Genomic DNA, 26,252 nt, shown 5'->3' with positions numbered 1-26,252 from the left:
CTGAAATATAGAAGAAAGAATGGGTATCAATATAGAACATGTAAAAGATTAAGGGGAAAAGTTGAGTAGGTTACTGCCTACCATGGGGGCTTTCCTTGGACTTCTGGGATTCAGAAGAAAAAACAAGGATGACGCAAGGATGTCAGTATGTACTCGAATCCATTAATTTAGCTTTAATCTTTATGTTTCTGGACCCTTCTGAGAACTTAAAACTCTATCTTCCAGTTTTAACAATTTTGCCCTTGTACAACATGAAAGGCTCACGCTCTGCTACAGAGGATTATTCATTGTTCATTACCACATTGAACTCATATATTCTTGGGCTGATTTTACTAGTTTCTTCAGTCTGTAAATAATATTATTAGAAGAGTCATAATCAATGTCCATTTATCTGCCCATGACACCGTGTCCCTTAAAATTCATCTTCATCACCCAGGAGCTCCTGGGTGGCCCAGTTGGCTAAGCATCTGCCTTTGGCTCGGGTCATGATCCTGGAGTTCCAGGATCAAGTCCCGCATCAGGCTCCCTGATCAGTGGGGAGTCTGCTTCTCCCTCTGCCCCTTCCCCTCTCATGTTCTCATTCTCTCTCTCTCTCTCATTCTCTATTTCTCAAATAAATAAAATTGTTATTAAAAATAAATAATATGAAAACTATATGCATTAATGGAATATGGTCTTCTCCTAGCTTCTGAAAGTAATTTTTGAAAGATATATTTCTTAGACCTTATAGTGTGACATTTCTAATTCAATATTATTCTTAAGAAGTATGGTATACAACAGGATAATGCAATCTGACAAAAGGCAATGGACAATAAAGTTGTAACTATTCCAAATCAAAGTTCAATATATGGCTAATTTTCAAAATGGAACTATATTCCAAATTTTTAAAAAAGAAACTGTCTAAATTAAAACACTGGTTTGCATGTATATAGGGACAGGCTTAATCAGAGACATACACAGAGATAAAAGGAATTTAACACATCAAATATTCAAATTAATTTTTTCTAAGCTGAATATAATTTTAAAAATACATTTAAATGGCTCCTTAATGAGGCCAATGCTTCCTTTACATCCTTCCCAATTCTTTTTTTTTTTTAAAGATTTTATTTATTTATTTGACAGAGAGAGATCACAGGTAGGTAGAGAGACTGGCAGAGAGAGAGAGAGAGCGGGAAGCAGGCTCCCTGCTGAGCAGAGAGCCCGATGTGGGACTCGATCCCAGGACCCTGAGATCATGACCCGAGCCGAAGGCAGCGGCTTAACCCACTGAGCCACCCAGGCGCCCCATACATCCTTCCCAATTCTTCACAAATTCAAAATCTTATCTTCTACAAAGTAGCCCAACTATAATGCTTAATCAATAGAGATTATAGAAGTTTATACAAGAAGTATTTTATATATGATGGTCATCAACGAGGTCAAACTCTTTGACTACTTAAAAAGGAAAAATAAATGAAAAATGTTCCAACTTAGGAGAAAGCAAAGTCATGGCAGAAGCTACATAGTGGTTTCACATTCCTACTGGTAGGTAATTGGCTGATAAATGAATATTTATTTGTTGGCCTAGCTATATGCTAATTGTTGGTGCGGGAGAGATGCAATAATGTAAGTCGTGCTGCTTCCAACTAATCTAAGTCATAAGGAATGATGAGAATATAAAAAATGGCATTAGTAATAAAAGCCCTATTAACAATGATTCTTTGCTTGACCAAACTTCAGGCAGGCTCCTGAAACTTCTCTTAGGCTCAGCTGTATGCTTTGTAAACTTCAGTTTTAGCAAGAATGCTGCTAATGATATCTGATTATCCTTGATTTCTCATCAGGCTCCTCATCTTCCACCATCCCTCAGCTGAGGATACATGATAACACTGGCCTATCTTCAACAAAGAACCCTGTTAGGTTGGTTTAGCCAGAATCCTCCTTCCCTGTGACATTTCCTCTTGGCAATTTTCCATCTACTGACTCCTACCCTGATCCTTAGCTATAAATTCCTACTTGCCCAAGCTGTATTTAGAATGATCCAAGTCTCTCTTCTCTTATTGTAAAATCCCATTGCAATGGTCCCTATACCTCCTATGATGGTCTTGAATAAAGTCTGCCTTATCATCTTTAACAAGTGTTACTGAAGTAGTTTTAGTCTTTAATCTCATGCAGTAAGTGTACATTTTTCACCACACTGTACCCACCATGTATACCACCATATAACTATGTACACCATCATGTAACTATGGTATACATGGCTCACCTGGCCACACTTCAGTACCCCTGGGTTCCAGCTTCAGATCTGTACCTGTGCGACCTTAGACATGCCACTCCTCTTTGAAACATTTCCTGCTCTACAAGATGAGGGAGTTAAAGAAAACACTCTTGACAATCTTAATATTCTCTTAATACTTCTCTCTTAATATTCTATCATGTATGTAAGGTAGAGGCAATAAATATAAGTATACATATAATACATAAAACCATAAATTTTTAACTTTATCAGTGAAATAAGAAGAAATCAACTCCTCCCTGTTAACAGTTGTGAATAGTTTCATGGCTTATACAGACACATTCAATTAATAACAAAAAGACTCCCAAATCTGGGCAAAGGTCTAAAACAGTATGTTTAGATCAAGTACGTTTTAGGGAAGGAAAAATTGGGGGACGTGATTTTCATTTTTATTATTTTTATTTAAGTGTAAACTTAAATTGTTTTATCTTATAATCCCTTGCTTTATTTTCATTAGCTAATGAACACTATGGGATATAAAATATTTCATGTAGTAACAGAAAAGCATTAAGTAGAGACCTTTTAATGAAATAGCAATTTAGCCATACTAGTAGTCTTAAAAATGTTATAATGATGTATTAAACATCAAATCCCTTTTTTAAAAGATTTAATTTATTTATTTATTTGAGAGAAAAAAAGCAAGCACAAGCGGGGTGAGGGGGTGTGCGGGGAGGCGGTAGACAGAGGGAAAAGGAGAAGCAGGCTCCCTGCTGAGCAAGGAACCAGAGGTGGGGCTCTATCCCAGGACCCTGAGATCATGACCTAAGTCAAAGGCAGACATTAAACCAACTGAGCCACCTAGGTGCCCCTAATCCTCAAATTTAATCATCTCTTATTAGGATAAACTTCTAGAATATAAATGATTAGGTGTTTGGTAAAGGAAAGCTTGATATAGCCAAATGAAAAAAAACAATATATGGATATTTAAGATAATATTTTACAGAAATAGCGTGAAAAATAACTGATAGTATAAATAAGTGTTAGTAACTGCAGAACTGAATATCCAACAAGGCTGCAAACACACAATAAGGGAGCCTATGCATAGTAATAAGCCAAAGTGTTGAAAATATGTTTTTCTCCAGACTTTATAGAATTTTTCTCATTCTCTTTAAAGATAAAGCATACTACTTATAAAATAAACTATTTGGGATAAAATGTATTTTTCTTTTATTGTTATTTTTCAATAATATTTATTTAGTTCTTATGTATCAGACATTTTTAGAGCTTTACATATGTTATCATTTTATCATATATGACCACTGTGAGTTAGAAATGATTATCACTATTTAATAGATGAGGAAAGTAAGGCTTAGAAAGATCAATTAAATTGTCTAAGGTCACACAGTTAATCAGCAGGTGAGACTGGTTTAATAGTTGGTCCTGTATCATATAAAGCCACTATACTATGTCACCTTCATAAAAATAAAAATATATCACATATAAATGTGGTATTCTTTAATCTTCTGGAAAATAATTTGTGCAAAAATTTTATACACCTGTATTTTCAGAAAACAAAATATGAGCCCTTTTCTTCATTAATTTGAAAAATGAGAGGCCAACAAGTGTACATGTTTGTAACTGAGATCTGTATAAATATGTACATGATTTAGTAAGTAAGTACTGACTTTCATCCTAAATTTAGAATTTCTGCAGCTTAGAAAATAAGCTCTTATTATGACTAAAAAGCATTCCTTTCATATTGGCCTTTTCTCCAAAGACTGTCAAAGTAGATCAATCCATTTTAATTGGCATATTAAATGTGCTAGTCTACTTCTCAGATTCAAAGCTTGGGTGTCACGGAAAATGATAAAAGTGAAGCTGAATTTTCTCAAGGGTGCTTCAACACACATGATCTGGTCTGTCATGATAATTATGACATAAATGTAAAATATTGCTTCAAGTAGCTGATCAAAAATACTCATATTTTATTCACCAGTACAATGGCAAAAATACCTGGAACTCTCTAAGGACCTCACGAGAGAACATCACTCCTTGGGGAGGTAGGGGCTCCGAAACCCCAGTCCTCTGATTTAGAAGAGGGCATCTCCTTGTAAAATGGCTCATTAAATAAGAGCGGGTTAGAATAGGACTAAATGGTAAGGTTTTCTTCAAAGATCAACAGACATTTAAAAACTGTGAGTGGAGGGGCGCCTGGGTGGCTCAGTTGTTAAGTGTCTGCCTTCGGCCAGGTCCTGAGATCAAGCCGCACATCAGGCTCTCTGCTTGGCGGGAAGCCTGCTTTTCCCTCTACCACTCCCTCTGCTTGTGTTCCCTCTCTTGCTGTGTCTCTGTCAAATAAATAAAATCTTTAAAAAAAATAAATAAATAAGTAGAAACTGTGAGGTTCAAAGTTAGGAAAAAAGGGGGAAATAGGCAAGTCACAGGTAAGTTCATAAATTTATTTATATTTTTGAGAAAATATGATTTTTTTTTCCTCAGAGCAAAATGCCAGGAATATAATAAGTAGGCCCATGGGTTGGACCAGAGCAGAAGCATAAACTGAGACCTGCAGTAGGTTCATCAAAATAACATTGGATCATAATATTCCTATACACCTTTGTTTTGGACTAAAAGCCTTGCTTTTTTACTCGAATCTATTTTTCTTCTTTTATATTTCAGACATAGCTAAAAGAAGTCTTCATCTTGTTGATGAAATATTTCATATCTCATGTCTATTATTGGAACTTTTAATTTTAATAAGTTCAGTGGGTTAATTAGAATGGTAATATTAAATGTGTTTAAGTTCAGTTTTTTATTTCCAATTTAACATTTTTCACAGTTCTGGATATTTTTGATTAAGGCATTAAATTTTCATTGCCCATGGTATAAATACTAGTTGATAGGAAGCTCTTATTTCCCTTAAAGACTACAAACAGTATTACCTGAATAGAACCTCTGTGTAGCTATAGCATATGCAGGCTAGGCTTTCAGAAGCATTTTTGATGCCTTGACTATTTTATTCTGTTTTATTATGATAATCACTAGAACTTCTGTTGAGTACTCAAAAATTTATTCCCATGCTTGTAGATAAATTTGGCTTTTTAGTCCCACACAAACACTTTCTTTCCTTGCCAAGCTAATGAAGTGGAGCTTTTTTAATCCTTTAAGTAGAAATTATGTCTTAAACTGACTAAACTATTTGGGAGCATTAGAATGAACTGAACCAAATAAAACTGAGCCTCATGCAAAATTTCCTTAAATCACTGAAGATTAATAAACCTTTAAAAACTGTGAACAGATTTGAAACAAGAATAGAAAAGGGAAGCAGGTATAAGTCCATATTGTAGGAGTACTATATAATGAATCTACTAAATTAGGAGAAGCTTATAACCTTTCTTGGATTGGAGCAAACTCAGTTCCTGAACAGATGGTCTTCTACCATTTAATCACTCTTTAACTCCCTACAATCTGGCTTCTGGGCACACTATTCACTAAAATCACTCGAAGATTACCAATAACCTAGGATCATGGAAGCCAGCAACAGAAGTGCTAGAAGGAATTTTATGAATCATACCCAGACAAATAGTTTTATAGATTAGAGAACTGTAACTGTATTAGAGACACACTAGGAGACCTTCCCCAGATTACCCACAGGTGAACCATGCAAGGTCTGAAGACTCATACCTGGAATTCTGCCAGTGCTGTGCTATTCCTCCAAGTGAACTAGGTAGTTTGCCTTCTTGAACCATTGTCTAAGTCAAAATCCTCCATACTTTCTCACTCAGTGATGCTGTTTTACCTTCTTGCTAGATGATGCCTTTGTTCTGCCCTTCTTTTGCACATCCCTTTGTTTTCAACATCTGCACTCCCCATACACTGGCAAAGAACTAAGCCTCAGGCCTGGCCTTCCAAAAATTGTCTGCTCTCATAGTTTCAGTTTCCACCATGAACCATGTTTATAACAACACAACCTTGTACCTTTTCTTTTGATTAAATACTGGACACCTTGATTAACTACTATGTCTGAAGTGGAACTGTCAACATGCAAATAAAAATAACTAACATTTGGGGTACCTGGGTGGCTCAGTCATTAAGTCTCTGCCTTTGGCTCAGGTCATGATTCTAGGGTCCTGAGATTGAGCCTCTCACTGGGTTCCCTGCTCAGTGGGAAGCCTGCTTCTCCCTTCCCCAATCGCCCGCATGTATTCCCTTTCTTGCTATCTCTGTCAAATAAATGAAATAAAATCTTTTTAAAAAAAAGAGCTAACATTTGTTGAGTACTTAACTATAAACCAGGAACTACTCTAAGCTCTTAAACTGTATTAACTCTTTGAGATAATATTCTGATTTTCACATATAAGGAACCTAAGTTACACAGAGGTTAATCAACATGCCTAAGCTTGGACTCAAACCCATGGACTGTGTTTTCAGAAGCTGTGCTCTTAATTGTTTTGCTAGGCAGCAATAAAAATCTCCTCTTTGTACCCTTGAATATTAAAATAACGTTTTAATATCAGAGTACTTTTTTGTCTATGACTCCTCATTTGATATTGGAATGGCTTATTTAAAAATTCTGTTGCACATGGGGGCTTAAGTGGGTAGGAGAAGAATAAATGAAACAAGATGGGATTGGGAGGGAGACAAACCATAAGTGACTCTTAATCTCACAAAACAAACTGAGGGTTGCTGGGGGGAGGGGCTTTGGGAGAAGGGGGTGGGATTATGGACATTGGTGAGGGTATGTGCTTTGGTGAGTGCTGTGAAGTGTGTAAACCTGGTGATTCACAGACCTGTACCCCTGGGGATAAAAATATATGTTTACAAAAAATAAAAAATTAAAAAAAAAATTCTGTTGCAGTCTCCATTCCAGATTAAAACACTTCAAAGTATAGGGATAGAGGGAACATTCCTGAACGTCATAAAATCTATCTATGAAAGACCCACAGCAAATATCATCCTCAATGGGAAAAAGCTTGCAGCCTTCCTATTGAGATCAGAAACACGATAAGGATGCCCACTCTCACCACTCTTGTTCAACATAGTATTAGAAGTCCTAGCAACAGCAATCAGACAACAAAGAGAAATAAAAGGTATCCAAATTGGCAAGGAAGAAGTCAAACTCTCTTTCTTCGCAGATGACATGATTCTTTATATGGAAAACCCAAAAGACTCCACCCCCAAACTACTAAACTCATACAACAATTCAGCAATGTGGCAGGATACAAAGTCAATGTACAGAAATCAGTGGCTTTCTTATAGACTAACAATGAAAATACAGAAAGGGAAATTAGAGAATCGATTCCATTTACTATAGCACCAAGAACCATAAGATACCTGGGAATAAACCTAACCAAAGAGGTAAAGGATCTGTACTTGAGGAACTACAGAACACTCATGAAAGAAATTGAAGAAGACACAAAAAGATGGAAGACCATTCCATGCTCTTGGATCAGAAGAATAAACATTGTTAAGATGTCTATACTGCCTAGAGCAATCTATACTTTTAATGCCATTCTGATCAAAATTCCACGAGTATTCTTCAAAGAGCTGGAGCAAATAATCCAAACATTTGTATGGAATCAGAAGAGACCCTGAATCGCTAAGAAAATGTTGAAAAACAAAAATAAAACTGGGGGCATCACATTACCTGATTTCAAGCTTTACTACAAAGCTGTGATCGCCAAGACAGCATGGTACTGGCATAAAAACAGACACATAGACTAGTGGAACAGAGTAGAGAGCCCAGATATGGACCCTCAACTCTAAGGTCAAATAATCTTCAACAAAACAGGGAAAAATATACAGTGGAAAAAAGACAGTCTCTTCAATAAATGGTGCTGGGGAAACTGGACAACTATATGTAGAAGAATGAAACTCGACCATTCTCTTACACTGTACACAAAGATAAACTCAAAATGGATAAAAGACCTCAATGTGAGACAGGAATCCATCAGAATCCTAGATGAGAATATAGGCAGTAACCTCTTCGATATCAGCCCCAGCAATTTCTTTCAAGATATGTCTCCAAAGGCAAAGGAAACAAAAGTGAAAATGAACTTTTGGGACTTCATCAAAATCAAAAGCTTCTGCACATCAAAGGAAACAGTCAACAAAACAAAGAGGCAACCCATGGAATGGAAGAAGATATTTGCAAATGACAGTACAGACAAAAGGTTGATATCCAGGATCTATAAAGAACTTCTCAAACTCAACACACACAAAACAGATAATCATATCAAAAAATGGGCAGAGGATATGAACAGACACGTCTCCAATGAAGACATACAAATGGCTATCAGACACATGAAAAAAATGTTCATCATCAGTAGCCATCAGGGAGATTCAAATTAAAACCACATTGAGATACCACCTTACACGACTTAGAATGGCCAAAATTGGCAAGACAGGAAACAACATGTGTTGGAGAGGATGTGGAGAAAGGGGAACCCTCTTACACTGTTGGTGGGAATGCAAGTTGATGCAGCCACTTTGGAGAACAGTGTGGAGATCCCTTAAGAAATTAAAAATAGAGCTTCCCTATGACCCTGCGATTGCACTACTGGGTATTTACCTCAAAGATACAGGTGTCGTGAAAAGAAGGGCCATCTCTACCCCAATGTTTATAGCAGCAATGGCCACGGTCGCCAAACTGTGGAAAGAACCAAGATGCCCTTCAATGGACGAATGGATAAGGAAGATGTGGTCCATATACACTATGGAGTATTATGCCTCCATCAGAAAGGATGAATACCCAACTTTTGTAGCAACATGGACGGGACTGGAAGAGATTATGCTGAGTGAAATAAGTCAAGCAGAGAGAGTCAATTATCCTATGGTTTCACTTATTTGTGGAGCATAACAAATAGCATGGAGGACAAGGGGAGATGGAGAGGAGAAGGGAGTTGGGGGAAATTGGAAGGGGAGGTGAACCATGAGAGACTATGGACTCTGGAAAACAATCTGAGGGTTTTGAAGGGGCGGGGGGTGGGAGGTTGGGGGAACCAGGTGGTGAGTATTGGAAAGGACACGGATTTTATAGAGCACTAGGTGTGGTGCAAAAACAATGAATACTGTTACGCTGAAAATAAATTAAAAAAAAATTCTGTTGCATTCAACATCTATGTCATGAAACAAGCTCAATTGTTCTCAAATCAACCTAAAAATAAAGAAAAAAAAAAAAAATTCCTGGCTGGTCATATGCTATAACCTGTTAAATATGTTAGTTTCAGATAGAATCCTGCAAATCCTGCCATAAAGAATTAAGTGTGTTTTCCTATTTACCAGAAATCCTCTGTGTTCTGATTAGTATAACACATATTTTAAAATAAAGTCAGTTTGCTACACAACCCCAGAAACCCACCACCCAGTTGCTATAAACGGATGTCCTCTACAGAGTTACCTTATTCCCAGTGGACAACTGTAGTGCAGAATACAATGAATCAGTGAAATATACACAGCCAGCTGCTTCGTTCGCACAGTAATTAGACCTCTTCCAAATACGAAGGAGCAGCAAAGGCTGGAAACAAACACCACCTTCAAGCAACCATTATCTCATATTAAAATAGCAGAGGTGCTATAGTGTGAACGATGAAAATTTCATTCACAGATAATCAGTAGGTTGCCAGCACCAGAATTACCTGCAACAGAAAATGATGGACCCCCAGTAGGAAACAATCTAGGGAGAAAGGAGAGGGGACTAACCACTCAGAAAAGAAGCTTGCTAACCTCTTGAAAGTACTTTCCTTTGGATAAGGAAAAGGGAAATCCCTAGTTAAATTACTAATGGTTAGGCTTGTGTACTTGGTCTCATCCTAATGCTAATAAGGAAGAAGAAATTAACAAATAGACCCCCTTACTATGACCAGCCTACATTTTGTACTAATGTAACATCTTTGCACTTGGTTTTCAGATCATTTCCACAGGCCTCTCAGTGTTCTACAGGCACAGATGCAACTATTTTTCTGTGATGTGATACTAAGGCAGGCTGCTGAGGAAACAAGCTACTTCCTCTGTTAACTCCTTCACACCATTATGAAAATCACTGCTTCCAAATGTTTGACATCTTTTCCTTCTTTCCTTCTTTAGTTAACACCTTAATATTGGTTCTGTTACTTGAAAAAAGTGTGACCTTGGAAAAATACTAAACTTCTCTGAGAGGTTTATCTGTAAAATTAGTATAATAATATTTATTTCAGAAGATTGTTGAAATCACACACAATACTATAAAATACTTTGAACAGTGCCTATAAACAGGAGCACAATGAATACTGGTTATTTTGATCTCTCTCACTTCCCTTTTCTTGTCCTAGAAGACAAGAATATGATGTATTCTCTGTGCTGAAGACCACTGTCCCAGAGGCAGGCTTATTAACTAACAGCTACAGTAGTGTGGCAAGTGCTGTAACATAGAGTATGAAGAAGACTATAGGAAGGCAGGCTTAACAGTGTAGTTTCCAAACCCACAAGACTTGCTTTTGGGGAGTAATCTATGGGATGACTGGATAATATGGTCTTTTGTATAATTTATCTTTTCCAAATCAAATGTGACATAAGAAAGCAGGGAAAGTGAAGCAGACACTATTACCCTACTTATAAGAACAAATGACAGACTAACAGTTTGGGGTAAATTATTCTCTTTTAAATGTTTCTATACCAGGCAATTTGAATAATTTTCACACTTAATTTACTTGTTTTGCATCTACTTGTGGCCATCACAACTGCTTAATGAACACCTACTCTGCTCAAATCCCAGTGTTAAGGTCATCAACCAAGATCTGAAGCAGCACAGAATGTTGATGGAGAGAAGATACTTAACAACAATGAGATAAGACTCAAGCATAGGAGGTGAGGCGTAGGCTTCTGGTTCTAGACAGCAGAGTGCATATACTCAATTCTTATCTCTCTTTAGCCTTACAGAAATGACCACAAAGATATTTAGAATAAACACAGAAGACTAAAGCCATAGCAATGAATAGAAAGAGGGCCATCAAAGAAGTACATCAGTACATTTCCAGTACAAAAGATGGTAAATGGAAGTGCATTAATGAATAAAGCACAGTACCAGAAGGTTATAAAACCCAAACTATACCAACATACCACAGTGTCACCAAAATGCTGCCACAGGTGTAGGAGGTGACCCACCAAAAAGAGGGGCTCCACAGAGGCACTTAGTTTGCAGTTAGTTACAATGGAGGGCAGATAGGAGAATTGGGGCATAACGTGGAACTGATTAAAGGCTATAGGAGCCAGCTCCATGCCCCACATAGGGAACTACAGTCATCAATAAAACAGGGTTCTCTCTTAATATATTGAACAAATTGGCTGTGGTAAGTTAATGTTTCTAGTGTAGGCAATAGCTTCCTCAAAGTAAAGCCCTTCACATTTTGGCATTTGGTAAAGGCGGTGAGGGTCTAATTTGCTTCACACCAGATCCCTGAGAGACAAAGCTTCCGATCATATCCTCCTCACCTCTTGTTGAGGTGGAGGGTGGAGGAGACTACTTAATATATTAAGAATATCCAGACTGTCTATCACAGTAATGCATAATTAGGTAAATGAGGAATTACCAGATATATGACAAAATAACCAGAAGGGTGAAAGAGAACCACCACATTAATGAAACATAAAAATTATCTTGGACGTTATGCTTCGTGAAATAAGCAAAAACATAAAGGCAAATATTCCATGACTTCACTTATTTGAGGTACCAAGAATAAGTAAATTCATAGAGACAGAAAGTAGAATAGAGGTTACGAGGGACTAGAGGGAGAGGAGAAGGGGAACTCATTGTTTAATGGGTAAAGAGTTTTGTTGGGGATAATGAAAAGTTTTGAGTACAGATAGCAGTGATGGTTATACAACACTGTAAATATATTTAATGCCAGCAAACTGTAGACTTATGAATGGTAAAATGAGAAATATTAGGTAATGTATGTTGTACCACAGTAAAGAAAAAAGACAAAAATCAATTTGGAAACTCAACAAATGGTGCTGTGACAAGTGAATAGTCACATGCAAAGAATGAAACTGAATGCCTACCTCACACCATATACAAAATTAATTCAAAACGGATCAGAGACCTAAATGTAAGAACTAAACCTCTAAAATTCTTAGAAGAAAACAGGCATAAATCTTCATGACCCTTGATTAGGCAACGGTTTCTTAGATATGATACCAAAAACACAAGAAATCAAAGAAAAAACAAATTAGACTTCATCAAAATGAAAAACTTCTGTGCTTCAAATAATACAATCAAGAAATTAGACTGGTAGTCCACTGAATAGGAGAAGGTATTTGCAAATCATATAAGGGACTGATATCTAGGACATATATATAAAGAACACTTACAACACAATAATAAAAAGACAAGTGACCCAATTTAAAAATGACCATGGTACCTTAATAGGCATCTTTCCAAAGAACATATATATACAAATTGCCAATAAACACATGAAAAGATCCTCAACAACATTAGTAACTAGGGAAATGCAAATCAAAACCACAATAATATACTACTTCTCATCCATTAAAATGACTATAATCAAAAAGATAATAACAAATGTTGACAAGAATATAGAGAAATTGGAAACGTCATACATTACTGGTAGGAGTGCAAAATAGTGCAGTCATCACTTTGGAAAACAGCCCAGGCAGTTCCTCCAAATGTTAAACACAGAGTTAGCATATGACTTAGCAATTCCACGATATCCAAGAAAAATGAAAACATGCCACATGAAAACTTGTAAAAATTTCACCACACCGTTACTCAGAATAGCCAAAAAGTGGAAACAATCCAAATGTCCACCACCAGAAGAATGGATAAATAAGATGTGGTATATACATACATTGGAATGTTATTCAACCATAACAAGGAATGGCATACAAACACATGCTACGACATTGAAGGACTTTGAAAACATTATGTGTAGTGAAAAAAGCCAGTCACAAAATAGCACATATTATATGAAACCTCTTATGTGATATCTCCAGAATAGAGAAAATACATACAGAGAGAAAGTAGATTAGTAGTTGTCTAAGGCTGAGGTAAGGAGAAAGAGAAAAGTAGAGGAAAGTGGAGAGTGACTGTTAAAAGCCACAGAGTTTCTCTTGGGGGTGATGAAAATGTTCTAAAATTAATTGTGATGAATATTCTAAGAACTGCTGATTTATGCACTTTAAATTAGTGAACTGGGTAGGATTAATTATATCTCAATAAAGCTTTAATTAAGGAGAAAAAGATGATTCAAGAAACAGAAGAAATCTTAACTCTAATTTCTACTCACAGAAAGACATATGAAGATAAACTATCTAAAGAAAGGGAGGTGGAAACATGATGGCCTAAACTCAGTTTTCCCTACTGCTCTTAATACAATTGTTCACCCTGAAAATAATTCAATGGATAATAATGACTCTGGGATCTGCAAAGAAGTCAGGCTGGACTGGCTAAGCATGTCAGGACTTGATACAATGTGGTCAGATTTCTGAGATCCACATATGGGCAGAACACCAGAGAAGCCTGTGGCCTAACACAATCAACAAGCATAAACTGAAAAAGAAAAACAATTAAAGTCTGTTCTCTCTGGCTAAAGGACTAGAAAACAGGAAGCACAACAGAGACTGAGTTGGGGGATCCAACCCTAGCGCCTCCGCTGAGCTCCCAACCAATTAGTTGTCCAATGTGCCTTCAGCAGAAATTTCAAAGCTGGAGTGGGCCCACCAACCTCTGCTTCACAAAGGCCACTGGTGGGCCAAAAGGACCATAGCATCAGCTAAGAAGCCCCAGTGAACTATCCTGATGTCTGCTCTGTAAATTGGGCTTCAGCGGGCAGTCCAATTCACATACAATAGCAGCAGCAAAGCTCTGAGAGCCATCTCAATCCCCATTCCACAACCAGTGCACCAGCAATCAGGCTGATCTGCCTTCAGCAGAGCTTCACAGCAGTGACAAATCTACCCAACCTCTGTTCTACACCTGGGGAACCAGTGAGTGGGCTGATCCACCCACATCAGCTGAGCTTGGTGCCTCCTAGCCTTCTACTCAGAGGAGATGCTGGTCAGACAGAAATGGCATATTACCTATAAAACACAAATCTGAACTGACAAAGTGTTTATCATCTGAAACTAGGAGGCCAGAGAAAGTAGCATAATAACTCTCAGTGCTAAAAGAAAACAACTGTCAATCAAAAAATTCTGTGACTAACAAAAGTACCTTTCGGAATGAAAGGGAAATAAAGACATTATCAGACAGAGGAAAACTAAGAATTATGTTCAGCAGACCTACTCACAAATAAAGTCTTAAAAAAAGAGCATTAAACAGAAAGAAAATGATAACAGAAAAAGGCTGGGATATTCAGAAAGAAAAGAACAAGGGGATGGTAAAAGTTGAGATAAGCACAATAGACTTTTACCTCGTGAATGCCTCCAATAAAATTTTATGGTTGAAGCAAAACTTTTCACACAATCTGATGTGCTACTCAATAAATGCAGAGGAAATACTTTAAAAAATATATTTAAAAAGTAAAAAAGGAACAAAAACTAAATGGAAGTAAGGTTTCTACACTTCACTCAAAGAAAAATACTGACATCAGGGGGACTTTAGATAACAATGTATATGGTAATTCCTGGAGAAATCACTAAGAAAATTTTAAAAATCAATATACTAAATAACATTTTAAGTAAATCAAAATAGAATTCTAAAAAAATTTTAAGTAATCCACAAGATGTCCTTCAACAGATGAAAGGTTAAACAATGGTATGGTCCTACAATGAAAAACTACTCAGCAATACAGAAGAACAAACTTGTTATATGCAGTAACTTGGATCTATCTCTTTGGAATTAGGCTGAGGGAAGAAATCCAATTCAAAAGGTTATATGCCATATAGTTCCATTTATATAACATTTGTGAAATGACAGAATTATAAAATGGAAAACAGATTAGTGGTTACCTAGGGTTAAGGAGAGCAGTGAAGGAGCAGTGGCTATAAAAGGGTAACACAAGGAAGTCTTAGGATAATATGGTGATGGTACATTATAGTATATTGACTGTGGTGGTAGTTACACAAAGTTACACATGTAATCAAAATGGACAGAACTATACACACACAAACACTAATGAGTATATGTATAACTGATAAAATGTGAATAAGCTCTATGAATTGTATCAACATCAGTTTTCTGTTTTTCAGGTTGTACTATAGTTACATAAGATGTTAACGTTGTGGAATGCTAGTGAAGAATTCAAAAGCTCTCTCTGGGTATTTCTTTGCAATTTCTTGTGGACCTATACTTATTCAAAATTAAAAGTTAAAAAACTTGGGGGGCACCTAGGTGGTTCAGTCATTTAAGTGGTCTGCCTTAGGCTCAGGTCATGATCCCAGGGCCCTGGGATCAAGCCCCACATCTGGGTCCTTGCTCTGCAGGGAACCCGCTTCTCTCTCTCCAGCTGCCACTCCCCCTGCTTGTGTTCTCTCTCCCTCCCTCTTTCTCTGTCAAATAAATAAATAAAATCCTTTTTTTTAAATTAAAAATTTTTTTAATTCATTTTTTTACTATGTTCTCTTAGTCACCATACATTATTAGTTGTTGATATAGTGTTCCATGATTCATTGTTGGCATATAACATCCAGCGCTCCATGCAATATATACCCTCCTGAATACCCATCACTGGGCTAACCCATCCCCCCACCCGTCTCCCCTCTAAAACCCTCAGTTTGTTTCCTGGAGTCCACAGTCTCCCATGGTTTGTCTCCCCCTCTGATTTCCCCCACTTCATCTTCCCTTCCTTCTCCTAATGTCCTCCATGCTATTCCTTTTGTTCCACAAATAAGTGAAACCATGTGATAATTGACTTTCTCTACTTGACTTATTTCACTTAGCAAAATCTCCACCTCCTTCTGTCCATGTTGATGCAAAAGTTGGGTATTCATCCTTTTTGATGGCTGAGTAATATTCTATTATAAATATGCACCATATCATCTATCCACTCATCCATTGAAAGGCATCTTGCTTGGCTCTTTCCACAGTTTGGCTATTGTGCACATTGCTGCTATGAGTGTTGGGGTGCATGTGGCCCTTCTTTTTACTACATCTGTATCTTTGGGGTAAATACCTAGTAGTGCAATTGCTGGGTCATAGGGCAGCTCTTTTTTTTAACTTTTTGAGGAACCTCCACAGTTTTCCAAAGTGGCTGCACCAATATGCATTCCCACCAACAGTGTAAGAGGGTTTCCTTTTCTCTACAACCTCTCCAATATTTGTGGTTTTTTGCCTTGTCAATTTTTGCCATTCTAACTGGTGTAAGGTGGTATCTCAATGTGGTTTTGATTTGAATTTCCCCAATGGCTAATGATGATGAACATTTTTTCATGTGTCTGTTAGCCATTGGTATGTCTTTGAAGAAGTGCCTGTTCATGTCTTCTGCCTATTTCTTGACTGGACTATTTGTTCTTTGGGTGTTGAGTTTGAGTTCTTTCTAGATCTTGGATATCAGCCCTTTGTCTGTAGTGTCATTTGCGAAGATCTTTTCCCATTCCATGGGTTGCCTCTTTGTTTTGTTGACTGTTTCTTTTGCTGTACAGAAGATTTTTATCTTGTTGAAGTTCCAAAAGTTCATTTTTGCTTTTGTTTCCCTTGCCTTTGAAGATGTGTCTTGAAAGAAGTTGCTGTGGCTGATGTCAAAGAGGTTACTGCCTATGTTCTCCTCTAGGACTTTGATGGATTCCTGTCTCACATTGAGGCCTTTCATCCTTTTAGAGTTTATCTTTGTATGTGATTTAAGTGAATGGTCAAGTTTCATTCTTCTTATATAGTTGTCCAATTTTCCCAGCACCATTTATTGAAGAGACTATCTTTTTCCCATTGGATATTTTTTCCTGCTTTATCGAAGATTAGTTGACCATAAAGTTCAGGGTTCATATCTGGGCTCCTTACTCTGTACCATTGATCTATGTGTGTTTTTGTGCCAATACCATGCTGTCTTGGTGATCACACCTTGAAATCAGACAACGTGACAACCCCAGCTTTTTCTTTTTCAACATTTCCTTGACGATTCAGGGTCTTTTCTGGTTCCATACAAATTTTAGGATTGTTTTTTCCAGCATTTTGAAAAATGCCATTGTTATTTTGATCGGGATGGCACTGAAAGTATAGGTTGCTCTGGGCAGCATAGACATTTTAACAATGTTTATTCTTCCAACACATGAGCATGAAATGTTTTTCCACCTTTTTTTGTCTTCCTTCATTTTTTTTTCGTAAGTGTTCTGTAGTTTCTAGAGTATAGATCCTTCATGTCTTTGGTTGGGTTTATTCCAAGGTATCATATGGTATTGGGTGCTATTATAAATGGAATCGATTCCCTAATTTCTCTTCTACAGTTACATTGTTAGTGATTAGGAGAGCAATTGATCTGTATCCTGCCACATTACTGAATTGCTGTACGAGTTCTAGTAATTTAGGGGTGGAGTCTTTTGGGTTTTCTATGTAAAGTATCATGTCATTTGCGAAGAGAGAGAGTTTGACTTCTTCTTTGCCGATCTGAATACCTACCTTTTTCTTTCTTTTTGTTATCTGATTGCTGTTGCTAGGACTTGTAGTACTGTGCTGAACAACCGTGGTGAGATTAAAATTTTTATTAAATTGACACCTCAAGATTTTTTGATTGTGTAATTTTGTCAACAATTGTGATAATAATTTTAAATAAAAAACCAGAAAGCTACAAAAGGAATAATTAGAGAACAAAGATGAACTATTAGAAATTAAAAATATGACTTTGAAAATATTTCAGCAGAAGAGCTGGAACAAAAAGTTAAGGAAGAGTCTCTGAATATAGGAAAAAAAAAATCCAAAAAGCAAACCAACCAACCAAACAAACAAACAAAAGAAACAGAAACCATCTAAAAAAAGAAAAAGGAAAGAGATTCAGGGGATCATTCCTGTAGGACTAGGATCTGACTAATAAAGGAATCCTAACAGAAACAATAGAAAAAGAAAGTAATAATTTAAGAAAATTTTCCACCGCTGAAGAAAGTCACAAATTGAAAGGGCCCAAGTGCCAAGCAGAGAAAATGAAAACAAAATCCACACAAAAATAGAAATTTTAGGACACCAAAAATAAAGACAAGTTCCCAAAAGGAAGTGATCCCAAAAATATAGTTTCATTACAATGTATAGGTAGCAAAAGTGATAAATAGAAGAATTAAAAATTACTACTCCATATTAGGAGATTAAGATGGATGGGCGGTTGAGGTATACCCCTTACAAACAAACAACAGAAACTCTACAAAAGTAAAATATCAAGCAAAAAGAGTTACATCTACATTATTCAGAAATTTGGGAGAACACTCAGGGAGAGGGAGAAAGAATCTGAAGGAAAGTGCACACATAGTCCATAGCCTGACATGGGGCTGTATCTCACAACCCTGAGATCATGACCTAAGCCGAAACCAAGAGTCGGATGCTTGCCTGACTACACCACCCAGGTGCCCCATCATGGAAGCTTTTAAGCAGGAAATTCCACTAATGGACCCAACTTTATAAGATCATGTATTCTCAAGCACAGAGAAAAAACAGAGAGGCTGGAGTCAGAGAGAGAGAGAGTATTAAAACCATGCCACTGAGTTGTAATGAAGTCGAAGTGGTGCGTGGCAGTGGGGCTAAATATGGAGAGACAAATATGAATGCTACTGTGAAGGCAGAGCCAATATGAGACCCATCTGAACAGAAGAGCTACTGGCATGAGAAGGGACCACTGAAAGCAATGTCCTTATCCAAAGACAAGCAATATGGGAAGAAGGGCAGATGTGAAGAGAGAAGATAATACATTTGGTATTAGAAATGTGTTTTTGCTCATCAGGGACATGCAAATCAAAACTACAATGAGATATCACCTCACACCTGTCAGAATGGATAAAATAAAAAACACAATAAACAACAGGTGTTAGTGAAGATGTGGTGAGAAAGAAACACTCGTGCACTGTTGGTGGGAATGCAAACTGGTGTAGCCACTCTGGAAAACAGTGTGGAGTGTCCTTAAAAAGTTAAAAACAGAACTACCTTATGATTCAGCAATTTCACTATTAGGTATTTACCCAAGGAATACAAAAACACTAATTCAAAGGGATACATGTCCCCCTATGTAATAGCACCATTATTTACAGCAGCCAAATTATGGAAGTAGTCCATGTGGCCATTGACTGATGAATGGAAAAATAGGATGTAGTGTATATACACAATTGAATACTATTCAGCCATAAAAAAGAATGAAATCTTGCCATTTGCACTGACATGGGTGGAGCTGGACAATAAAATGCTACATGAAATAAGTCAGAGAAAGACAAATACCATATGATTTCACCCATATGTAGAATTTAAGAAACAAAACACACAAGCAAAGGAAAAAAAAATGAGAGCAAAAAAGAGAGTCAAAGCAAGAAACAGACTTTTAATTATAGAGAACAATCTGATGGTTACCAGAGTGGAGAGTGGGGTATGGGTTAAATTGGTGACAAAAATTAAGGAGGGCACCTGCTGTGATGAGCACCAGGTGATCTACAGAAATGCTGAATTACCATATTGCACACCTGAAACTAATATAACACTGTATATTAACTAGAGTTAAAATAAATTTTTAAAAAAATTTTGGTATTCATTTAAAAGAATATGTTTTAAAAAAAATATATGCTTTATTTTTCAACAACTTTATGAGATATGATCGACACGCAAAACCTGTACATATTTAATGTCTACAACTAGATGAGCTGGAGATAAGTATATACTCAGAAATGTTGGATTTTAAATACTAGATCTGTGGAGACATGATCACCAAGTAGTTGGAAATTCAAGCTTAAATATTAGGAAAGATGTTAGGATGTAAATTTAGAGACATTTGCATGAGAAGTCCACTATTTCCCATGACATTCCTTCCTCCCACACATACCTTCAAGTATACTCAAACATTCAAGTTAAACACTGACTACCTTCTATATAATAGGTGTTATGATACTATCACAGGTACTAAAGCTACAAAAATAAATGAAACATGTTCTCTGGTCCCTAGGAACTTACATTTGAAGATCTCCAAAAGGTGGGTTTTGAAGGTTTTTCTGGGGGTAGGGTCAAAATCTCACAATACTATAAAGTATATCTGCTGTTGTTTACAATACTTTTCTTTCTACTCCTCTAAACTGACTTATAAAAGGGGATTTGTTTTATTCTCTAAGTAACATCAAAAGAAAACAGCAATTTCTGACTAGTGACAGAGTAGTGAGGAAGGTCATCCCAGATGATACCACATTTTGCCAATAGCCTTATGTATACTTGAAGGAGTGGACAATTATACAGTTATGGCACTCTCCTTGCTTTCTGGAGTCTAGAAACTTCCTTCTGCCATACCTTTCTGTAGAGGAATACATTGATTCAGCACACCTGGGCTGTTCAAACTCTGAACAATCCCAAGAAAGGGATATTTGCAGGATGGGGCCTTGGCTGGCTTCTTGGAAGGATCTGTCAGGTAAGTGTTTTTGCATGCTTAATTAAGGTCATGGACCATACGGTACCAGTTTGTTCAGAAGGTTTATCACTAACAATGTGATTTATGGTGAACATCTGTGTTTTTGTTGTTGTTGTTGTTGTTGTTGTTGTTTTGCTTTGTTTTGTTTTGTTTTGTTTTTACCTCTAAGGAGCTAGCGCTTGAATAACCAAGGTCAATCATGCAGGTGCTACATGCCTACATGACTGATTGTCAATAAAAACCTTGGACACTCAAGCTTGAGCAAGTATTGGTTGGCAACACTTTGCATGTGTTTTCACACATCATCGCTGGTAATTGTATCTCACATGACTCCACTGGGAATGGCCATTAGGAAGCTTATGCCTGGTTTCCTCAAGACTTGCCCTGAGTGCCTTTGCTGATTTTATCTTGCATCCTTCCCCTGTAATAAACCATAACTGTTAAGTATCAGGGCTTCCAAATCCTTTGAGTTCATGTACTCAATCACTGAGGCAAAGGATAAACGGGGACCTCTGACATATCTTCCTTTAAAGTCAGGGACTTTTCTCACTTACAGAAATTATCTGAACTTTACTACTCTTCTCTATTTTTCCCACTGTTTAGTAGGGTTTAAAGCACCTGGTCAATCCCCACAGATAAGTTAATTGCAAAGTATGACCTGGTCAATATAACCAAGAGAGAGGTTCCTGGGTGGCTCAGTTCGTTAAGTGTCTGCCTTTGGTTCAGGTCAGGATCCCAGGGTTCTGGGATCAAGCCCCATGCTGGGTTCCCTGCTCACTGGGGATCATGCTTCTTCCTCTCCCCTGCTCTCTCTCTCTCTCAAATAAATAAAGTCTTACATAATAATAATAATAATAATAATAATAATAATAATAATGACCAAGAGGTCTCTAACATCAATATTTTAAGGAGAGGTCTACGTCTGACTTCTGTATTTTATCAATCAATGCTACCCAGTCCCAGCAACAGACAAGGTCATATCTGGTCTTGGCTACTGCTTAAATGGCCAAGAAAGTGGCAAAGGCACCTCACTGCTTTATATATCACTACAACCAAGCTGCAACAGGGTGGGGCATGATGGCTCCTAGCAATTTTCTGCTGCCAATCCTCCTATTATCTCTTTCTCAGAAACTGTACACAACTCTGCACAGATGTAATCCTCATGAAACTGAAAGAGAGAAGCCCTTGTCCTTAACCTATAGTAAGTCTCTGATGTAGGATGTGGCTCCACCTGGGGAGCAGGGCATAGATAATTTAGTAGCAGCATCAGAAAATGATTTCAAATACTCTCACTCACTTGTACTCTAATAAGCTTTCTTGAATGGGAGAGAAAGAGTTGGAAGCACTCTGCCTGTCAAAAATTACAGAGCCACAGCCTTCCTTACATAACTGTTTAAATTGTTGATTTTGTTAGTTATGTGCTTTGATGCTCTCTGGTTCCTATCCCCACAACTCAAATCTGTAATCTATTTATTTTCTAGAAAAGTCTTTGTGATTTCATTACCCTACAGAAGTGGGTAGCACATGTGAAATGCTATGTAAATGATACACACACTAGTCTAAAAATGGCTCAAGAGTCACAGCACTGGGTAATAGGAAGTTAAATGTATTCCTTATTTTACCATTTCTTCAAGTAAAATTCATATCTCAGATTTGTACAGAATGTATCCTTGTACTGCACTGACACTAGTGGTAACTAAGATAAAGGCCAAATCCTCACCTTATACAGGAGTCAACAGGCCAGTGAAAAATTTCTAATACATATTAACATAGGGATTTCACGTTCTTGAGAAAATCTTAACCTTTATTTATAAGTCTCCCAAATAACTTCTCAATAACTTCTCATCTATAAACCACTCAGAGTAATTACATGTTTTGTTGAAGACCAGCAAAATAAACAGAAATAGTGTGACAGAATCCAAAGGACCTAGTTGGCTCTCCTTTACTCTCATCAAAACAAGGATTTATTTGTGTATGTTTATGTGTGTGTGTATTATATGTATGTATGTATGTATGTATGTGTGTGTGTGTGTGTGTGTGTGTGTATATATATATATTTTTTTTAATAAGAGGGGCATTTTGGGTTTTTTTTTTTTTAAGATTTTATTTATTTGACAGACAGAGATTACAAGTAGGCAGAGAGGCAGGCAGAGAGAGAGGGGGAAGCAGGCTCCCCGCTGAGCAGAGAGCCCGATGCGGGGCTCGATCCCAGGACCCCGGGATCATGACCTGAGCTGAAGGCAGAGGCTTTAACCCACTGAGCCACCCAGGCACCCCTTGGGTTTTGTTTTATTTTGTTTTTTAAGTAGGTATGTTTTTGTTAAGACCAGCATGGAGCCCACTGCAGGGCTCAAACTCACAACCATGGTAAAGACTGAGCTGAGATCAAGAACTGGAAACTTAACCAACTGAGCCACCCAGCACCCCAAAAGAAGCATTTTGATTTTATAAGCATATCTTCTGGAAGTGCTATGATTCTTATTAAATCAATGTAAACTGCTTAGAATCCCAGGCACACACTCAGGTTCATTCCCTTTCTCCTCAGGCAGTTTCCTGAATCCACAACATTCTCATTTTAACAGTCCTCATTACTGGTATCGTTTAATACTTGAGGGTTTGCTCAAATCAACATCAATCTTGCTGATCCTGCAAACACTTATTTTGTTGACACAACACAGTCTGAATCCATAGCTACTAAGTGTAAAAAATTTTAAATTATTCCTTCACCCAACATGTCACCAAATACTAAGAAAACTCTGTCAGTCACTCAGTCCTGTCACAGAGACATAGAAATGGACAGACATTAAGCACAGGGCCTTTCATGGTACCCCACTTCCCCCACATATATTCTCTTGCCCACACATACATACCTATCCTCCTGAAGGTATTTAACACCTTAAACTCAACCACTGTGAAGATGAAAATGCCTGCCTGGAAGACATCCTGTTGACATATCTGATTCATACTTCTTCATTAACAAGTAATCTTTTACCACAAGTAAATCTTAATTAACCAGAAAAGAGAAAAGCCTTGCCCTCAGAAAAAGAAACAAAAACCCATTCAGAATAAATTTTTTTTTAAATTAATCTTTAAATGTCTCTAGATGAGTCTAAATTAAGAAAAAAAAATCTCTTTACTTGATTGGAAAACCTCATGCTCACGTTACGCTGATTCTGTAATGGGACATAGCGCTGGACAGGATCAATGTCTTTAGGGCTGATTAATTCATCAGCTGAAAAAAAAAGAAGAGAAATGACATTGTCAAAAATTCATCTTTACACTATAAACCAACTTGACCTAATAGCAACAGAATACTTCATCCAACAAGAGCACAATATATATCCTCCTCAATGTACACAGAGTATCTTCCATATGCTAGGCAATAGAACAATACTCAATAAATTTAAAGAGTTAAAGAGTTAAAATTATACAAAGTATGATTCTGACCACAATAGAATAAAATTAGAAATCAGTCAATAGGAAGAAATTTTAGAAATTCACAAATACATGGAAATTAACACACTCCTAAATAACCAATGGGTCAAAGAAGAAAACAAATGGGAAATTGGAAAATAGTTTCTAATACATGTTCTGATGAGATGATTGAAAATGAAGATACAATATGCCGAAACTTGTGGATGTAGCTAAATCAATGCTCAGAGGAAAATCTGGAGCTATAAATGCCTATATTAAACAGAAGAAAAACTTCAAATCAGTAACTTATCTTTACATCTTAAGACAGCAGATGAAAAGAGAAAACTAAATCAAAAGCAAGCAGAAGGAAGGAAATAGTAAAGATGAGAGTGGAAGTTAATGAAATAAAATAGAGAAAAGCAAGAGGGAATATAAGTGAAACTAAAAGTAGATTCTTGAAAAGCTCAGAAGTGGACAAAAGGGTTGCTGGGGGTTGGGAGGAGGGATAGGGTGGTTGGGTTATGGACATTGGGGAGGATATGTGCTATGGTGAGTGCTATAGATTATGTAAGACTGATAATTCACAGACCTGTACCCCTGAAGCAAATAATACATTATATGTTAATTTTAAACAGATTAATCTTTTTTATTTTTATTTTTTTTAAAGATTCTTTTTTTTAAAAATTTATTCGACAGATGGAGATCACAAGTAGGCAGAGAGGCAGGCAGAGAGAGAGAGGGAAGCAGATTCTCTGCTCAGTAGACAGCCTGATGCGGGGCTTGATCCCAGTACCCTGGGATCATGATCTGAGCAAAAGGCAAAGGCTTTAACCCACTGAGCCACCCAGGGGCCCCATATGTTAATTTTTAAAAAGTGGACAAAACTTTAGCTAGACTGAACAATAAAAAAAGAAGACTCAAATTATTAAATCAGGAATGGAAGTTACAAACATTATCACTGACCTTTAGGAGTATATGATAATACCATGAACAAATGTATGCCAATAATTTAGATAACCTAATATAAATTATATTTATTTATTTATTTTTAAAGATTTTAATTATGTATTTGAGAGAGAGCACACAGAGGGAGAGTGAGAGTGAGAGGGAGAAGCAGACTCCCCACTAAGCAGAGAAACACAGGCTCAATTCCAGGACCCTGAGATCATGACCTGAGCCAAAGGCAGATGTTTAACCAACTGAGCCACCCAGGCACCCCGATAAACAGATTTATAACAAGTGACTGAGACCCTGGAGAAACAAACAAAAAAACAAAAGCCCAGAACATGATGGCTTCATTAGGGAATTCTACCAAACAGTTAAAGAAGAAGTAAAATCAATCTTTCACACACTTTTCCAAAACAGTAGGGAAAATACTTTCAAACTCATTCAAGGAGGCCCAAACTACAAAATGAAAACATAAGTAACAAAGAAGAGATGAGATAAATTGAACTTTGTCAAATTATAACCTTGTGGACCTCAAAGGACACAATGAAAAGAGTAAAATAACAGCCCACAGAATGGGAGAAAATATCTACAAATCATGTACCTTGCAAAGGACTTCTGTCTTGAATATATATAAAAAATCTTGTGACTCAATAAAAAAAGAGAATGCAATTTAAAAATGGCCACAGTACCCAAACTGACACTTCCCTCCAAAATGCACAAATTACCAGTAAGTTCAGGAAAAGATGCTCAATAACATTAAGTCATTTGAGAAATGCTTATCAAAATCACAATGAGATACCACTTCATATTCATTAGGATGCTTATTATCAAAAAGCAGACAAGAACAATGGTTGGAGAGGATGCAGAGAAACTGGAGTCCTCATACATTGTTAGATAGAATGCATTACGGTACAGTTACTTTAGAAAACAGTCTGGAATTACTCAAAGTGTTAAACACAGAGTTACCAAATGGCTCAGCAATTCTACCCCTAGGTATATACCCAGGAGAAATGAAAACAAATGTCAAGAAATAACTTGTACATGAAAGTTGAAAGCTCAAAGCAGCATTATTCATAAAAGCAAAATAATAGAAACAATCCCAATGTCCATCACCAGATAAATGGAAAAATCAAATGTGGTATATACATACAATGCACTGTTTTTTGACC

At 36.9% G+C, this 26,252-nt stretch overlaps 1 protein-coding gene across 2 annotated transcripts in view; it reads right to left on the bottom strand.

Moving 5' to 3' along the window:
* PHKB (phosphorylase kinase regulatory subunit beta) overlaps positions 1-26,252 on the bottom strand; it is a 241,324-nt gene that overhangs the window by 71,026 nt on the left and 144,046 nt on the right. For both annotated transcript variants that reach the window (XM_032326064.1, XM_032326066.1), the window contains one exon: positions 23,859-23,953. In XM_032326064.1, coding sequence (XP_032181955.1) covers positions 23,859-23,953 — 95 coding nt within the window. The remainder of the gene's footprint in view (positions 1-23,858; positions 23,954-26,252) is intronic.

The sequence above is a fragment of the Mustela erminea genome, chromosome 19, assembly GCF_009829155.1.
Source record: "Mustela erminea isolate mMusErm1 chromosome 19, mMusErm1.Pri, whole genome shotgun sequence".
NCBI lineage: Eukaryota > Metazoa > Chordata > Mammalia > Carnivora > Mustelidae > Mustela > Mustela erminea.
This window is presented reverse-complemented; position numbering and strand designations above follow the sequence as displayed.